Raw genomic sequence first — 5,373 nt, 5'->3', positions numbered from 1 at the left:
AGATGGAAGCAAAGATAAAACAAAATAGTTAAATAAATCAGATAAAGTGAAGATGGAAGAACAGATAAATCAGAGGAGCTGCAGCCTCTGCAGAGGACAAATGGACACACAGAGAGACAGAAGAGGGACAGACAGAGAGACAGACGGAAGAGGGACAGACAGACAGAAGGACAAACAGACAGACAGAAGAGGGACAGATTTTGTTCCAGTTTTAATCATATTCATCTCAAACAGGAAATGCCAAAATAAAAGCACTCGCACAGAAATACTAATTCCAAAATAAAAGTCTGATCACAAAAAATGGGTCAGTTGGCTGTGGCAGCCATTTTGAATTGATTAGCTCTGAAAGGTAACCAGCTGCAGACGTTTATCTAATGATCACTTTGAGAGCTGTGGTTCAGACGATTACATGATCGCCTGCCGTTTGGCAGCAGACAGTTTATTTACCTGTCTCTCCTGCTGGGGTCCGTTGATGATGATGAAGATGTGATGAAGATCAGTCTGTCAGGGTTAACAATGTAAAGAGGAGGATTTTAAAATCCTCATTTCATAGAAATCAGATCAAACTAAAGACTGCAGACGTGCTCCAGCTGCCCACAGATGGTCCACAGCAGGGGTCTCCAGTCCTGGTGCTCAGGATCTCCATCCTGCAGGTTCTCCTTGTTCCTCTGCTCCAACACACCTGATCTGAATCAGTGGGTGATTAACAGGCTTCTGCAGGACATGAAGAGGAGATTTAACCTCTGAATCAGGTGTGTTGGAGCAGAGGAACAAGTAAAACCTGCAGGATGGAGACCCTGAGGACCAGGACTGCCCACCCCTGGTCTACAGGAACCTGGTTTTCCTCCTTAGAGCTCTGACTAACATCAGCTGGTTTCTTTCTGTCCAGAATGTGAGGATGTTCTCCATGTTCTCGTCTCTTTCAGTTCAGCTTCTCTGCTCTCTGAAGCCCCAACAGCCCTGAGAGCAGATCCCACCCGTCTACGCCCCGCTCGTTCAGAATCACTCCTAACCTGTCAGCTCCTAAAAGGTCAAAGGTCAGGTGATCCTGGTAGGATCAGATTAAAGCTGCAGTCTGATATCACATCAGAACCGTTTAAACCCTGAAATGTGTTAATTCATTTATTATTCAACCCGTGTTAGTTTTTAATCACGTTTTGGTGCATCTTCCTAATTATAAATAATTTTTAACCATTTTGATGTTGACTCTTCAGTTAAATGAAAAGCATTAATTAAACAGGTTTAACTTAAAGGGTTTTAAGAGTTTAAATCCTAAAATAAGCAGATAAAATCCACTGAACTGCAGGTTTCTGCTGACCTCTGGTGGCAGACTGAAGAACTGCATGTAAAGTTAGTTTTCACCTTTTTTAAAGTTTTATTCTAAGATTTGATTAAAATATAAAAAGTTCACAGATTTCTAAACTATAAGCTGATAAAACTTAACTTCATTTCACATTTATTAAAATATAACAAAGAAAGCTGCTCCTGACCGACCCGGGTCCGGTCCTGAGCCCGTCAGAACTCCTCCTGACCGACCCGGGTCCGATCTGAGCCCGTCAGAACTCCCCCTGACCGACCTGGGTCCAGTCTGAGATGGTCTGTTTCAGACTAGTTGGGGACAAAATGTGAGGAGATGGACGACTTCTCTTGGTCTCACTGAGGTACTAAAGACAAAAACCAAACGTGTCTGTGGACTTTCTCCGGTCCAGTTTGGTTCCTCGGGTCACCGGAGCCTCCAGCTGTCTCTCGTTTCTGACTCAGAAACTAAACGAAGACGTTCCAGACGTCCACAGAGACTTAGAGGAGAGAAAGTGGACGTTTTGGAACCTCTGTGGTGTGAGACAGTGCAAGTCCACGGGACACAGTGTCAGTCCAGGGGACACGGTCTCAGTCCAGGGGACAGTCTCAGTCCAGGGGACACAGTCTCAGTCCACCTGAAAGTCCAGAACCCAGAGAACCGTCAGAAGAGGAGCAGAACCCGGAGCAGAACATCAACTTCAGCTTCTGGACAAAACAGGTTTAATTTAATATCTCTTTATTTTTTAAAATAATTAAACATTTGTATTTTTCCAACCCTTTTTTTAATCTTTTAAATCATAGTATATTTGGGCCATTCTACAGCACACGTTAATTCAGCGGGGGAGGGGGGAGGTTCAGTGTCAAAAACAAACAAACAAACAAACAAACTCCCAACAGGACAATGGAATCTGCTCCCCTCCCCCACCCCGACCTCACCCTTTACTCCCCCCCAACTAAAAAAAATATACATATCCAATGATCAAAAGCAACTTCTTCAAAATATCCAAAAGGAGATAAAAACCAAGAAAAGGAGTGAGACAGAAAACAGACTAAAAGGGGAAACACCGTCATAAATAGCAGGAAGTCTTGTTCCATAATACACTCCTCTCAGCTTCCTACAAAATAAAACAGACTACAAGGATTATCAGAGTACTGCATTCAATAATGTACACGCTTTTCTTCTTCTGTAATACTGAAGTCAACGCAGCGCCCCCCGGTGGCCAAACAGGGAAGGACGGGGAGAGGAGTGGGGCAGCAGGGCTCCTCTTCAACCTTTACCCCCGAAAAGAAAAGTCAGGTGCTTTTATTCTGAAGTCTAAGGTACCAGTGCCAGACTGTTACCCACAATGCCTCGGGGCAGGGGGGTAATAATGTAAGAACTGAAGTTGGAGGAAACGGAGCATGTTTAGATGTGGTCACGTGTCTGATTCTGTCTGAGCAGAAACAAACACTACGATAACGGATTCTGGAACAGTCCTAATAATGAAAGAAGGAGAAGAAGAAGGTCGTCTGGAATCAGCAGGAAGTGAAATGAAGGACAAATCATCACAGAGGTCTGAGCGACAGGCTAACGTTTCTGCTAAAAGCTCAAAAAGAAACACATGAAATGGATCATTTTTACACCTCATCCCTTCAAGTCTGTACCATGGACCAGAACCTGGGACGGGACCAGCTTCCCCGTCAGGTGCTTTCGTTAGTTTGAAGCCCCGCCCCCTTGACGCGCTTCCTGTTACAGAATAAAAGCGTTCTGCAGGTGTGACTCACTGACTCCTCTTGCTGCCATTTGTTCAAATTATTCTGTAATCAGTTATTTCCTCTTTAAGATAAGTCATGTGACACCATGACTGTGCGGGGAGTAGGCGGGGCTTAAAGCCACATATCACTCCTGCACAGACTCTGGTTCCAAGAATCCAACATGGCAGCTCCTGTAAACCAGGTCCTGCTGGTTGATGTTTGTTTGCATGGAGGGGGCGGGGCCTAAACTCAGCCCGTCCTCCAGGTTCCTGGGTTCCCCGTCAAAAAGTACTAACTCTGAGGCGCAGTGAGATATTCATTTAAAGCGGCTCTAACTGGGACCACGGGACACCAAACAACCACTTGGATCTCAGTGTTTATGCCCTAAACGTTTTCAATCTACTGGTGAAAAGCATTAAAGCTTTAACAGGAAACCAGTTTGGTAAAGGTGCAGAATAAGACGAACATTTAGCTAAAAGAAAGAACTGAAATCAAACTGGACTCTGGGAATCAATCGCACACGTAAACGCACTCGGAGCTGACTTCCTGTTGAAACAGGAAGAGGAACCTGCAGACATGGCGGCCGGGCTGAGGCTAAACCGGTGCGGGTGTGATGACAACAAGGACGCGAGGAAACAGAAAAACGTAAAGAGACGCACGGGGCGGTGCTGAGGAGGAGGAGTGAGATGAAGAGTTAGATTCAGTCCATCTTCTCTTTTTGTTTTTCAGTTCAAAAAGGTTTTTTTGTTTTAAATCCCCGTCCCAAACAAGTCATTTTCTCATTTTCTATTTTTTTCTTCTTTTTTATTATTATTGTTTCATTTATCTGTTTGCAATAATATCAGTTTAAGGGAAAAAAAGAAAATAATTATTTACAGTGCTGTTGAAATAATGAAAACAGACGTGATGAATCTACTGTAAAGTAAAATGCACAAACACAGAAAAAAAGAAACAAAAAAGCATAAAACAAAGATTTAAGAAACCAGCGGACTCTCTGCGTCGATCTGCTTCAGGAGCTCTGGGCAGACATGGCTGATGTGAGGGGGAGGAAGGGGGCGGGGTCAGAGGGGAGCGCGGCGCTGTCTTCGTTAAGTTGGGATGATCCCGTCACTCCTAAGGCCCCTCTTCAGCTCCAGGTCCTCCAGCTTCTTCCACAGCTCCTCCCGCTCCTTCTCCTTCTTCTTCTCACTGAAAGGCAAAAAGGAGGAAATCAGCCTCCGGGTGCGGGGCCTCGGCAGGGGCGGAGCCACTGACAGCGCGTGGCGAGAATGAAGGCAGCCATGTTGCGAGGAGCTTTGTGCATCAGTCTGTAGACACTCTGCTGAGTCATCTCTTTTTTTCCCCTCACATTTTAAATCTAAAACCAGGACAGAACCGGTCGGTCCTTACCCAGCTCTGTCATCACTAACCAGGCTTTAACGAGTTAACTACATGTCTGCTTAGTACAGGGGTCTGCAACCTGTGGCTCTGGGGCCACATGAGGGTCTGCGGTCCCTCTGCAGCAGCTCTCTGGAGTAATATTTAAATTTATATCAACGACAGGAAAACAAACATGGAGAGTTATTCTAAAAAACAGCTCCTCTTTGATAAACAGATCGTCTCAACGAGAGGAAATTCATCTCAGTCACGATTAGATGTCCAACAAACTGCCCGAATGTTTATCTCCACCCTCACTTCGTTTTATTTTTGTCAAAGCGGGACGCCAGGAGTTATTTCCCATGAATGTAGAAATACTCATGAAGGCCTGCAGAATTCAGAGTCTCCATGGAAAAGGTTTTCTTTTTATTAAGAGTTTGGTTTTTTCTTTGTTCCAACATGTAAAAATAAAAATACCAACCCTCCTGCTTTACGGTAATTACAGCAGACCAGTGATTTTATAACATTACAGTGGATTAAACTAAGATTTTCACAAGAATATTAAACAGAATTAGATCAACATTGGGCTTCGTGTCTGAGTTATAAGGATCTGTTACTCCTGACACCTGTAGCTCCTTCCAAGATGGCGGCACAGTTCCCGCCTCCTGCTGGCGTTTCAGCTTCTTACCGCTGACGGTCCGACTTGTAGGTGGCTGTGAGTTCATCGAATAAGGTACTGTTCATCTCCATGAAGGCCTTCAGGACGTTGTAGACCAGCGCCACGATGGCCCTGAGACAGGAGGACAGACAACTGAGTGAGACGACTGACAGCTGAGTGAGACGACAGGCAGGAGACAGACAGCTGAGTGAGACAGGAGGACAGACAGCTGAGTGAGACGACTGACAGCTGAGTGAGACGACAGACAGGAGACAGACAGCTGAGTGAGACAGGAGGACAGACAGCTGAGAGAGACGACTGACAGC

At 45.1% G+C, this 5,373-nt stretch overlaps 2 protein-coding genes across 5 annotated transcripts in view; both read right to left on the bottom strand.

Moving 5' to 3' along the window:
* Window positions 1-646, bottom strand: part of kcnh5b (potassium voltage-gated channel, subfamily H (eag-related), member 5b) — a 30,296-nt gene extending 29,650 nt beyond the window's left edge. The window contains exons 1-2 of the mRNA XM_037977956.1: window positions 599-646; window positions 448-501 (exon numbers count right to left, since the gene is read on the bottom strand). Of these exons, the coding sequence (XP_037833884.1) occupies window positions 448-501; window positions 599-646 (102 nt within the window). The remainder of the gene's footprint in view (window positions 1-447; window positions 502-598) is intronic.
* Window positions 647-2,018: 1,372 nt separating this feature from the next.
* Window positions 2,019-5,373, bottom strand: part of ppp2r5eb (protein phosphatase 2, regulatory subunit B', epsilon) — a 33,030-nt gene continuing 29,675 nt past the window's right edge. For all 4 annotated transcript variants that reach the window (XM_037977818.1, XM_037977817.1, XM_037977819.1 and 1 more), the window contains 2 exons: window positions 5,078-5,179; window positions 2,019-4,221 (listed from right to left, as the gene is read on the bottom strand). In XM_037977818.1, coding sequence (XP_037833746.1) covers window positions 4,122-4,221; window positions 5,078-5,179 — 202 coding nt within the window. In that variant the 3' untranslated portion in view covers window positions 2,019-4,121. The remainder of the gene's footprint in view (window positions 4,222-5,077; window positions 5,180-5,373) is intronic.

This window comes from Kryptolebias marmoratus, linkage group LG10 (assembly GCF_001649575.2).
Source record: "Kryptolebias marmoratus isolate JLee-2015 linkage group LG10, ASM164957v2, whole genome shotgun sequence".
NCBI classification, from domain to species: domain Eukaryota; kingdom Metazoa; phylum Chordata; class Actinopteri; order Cyprinodontiformes; family Rivulidae; genus Kryptolebias; species Kryptolebias marmoratus.
Note: the sequence above shows the minus strand (reverse complement) of the source record. Positions and strands in the feature narration are given on the sequence as shown.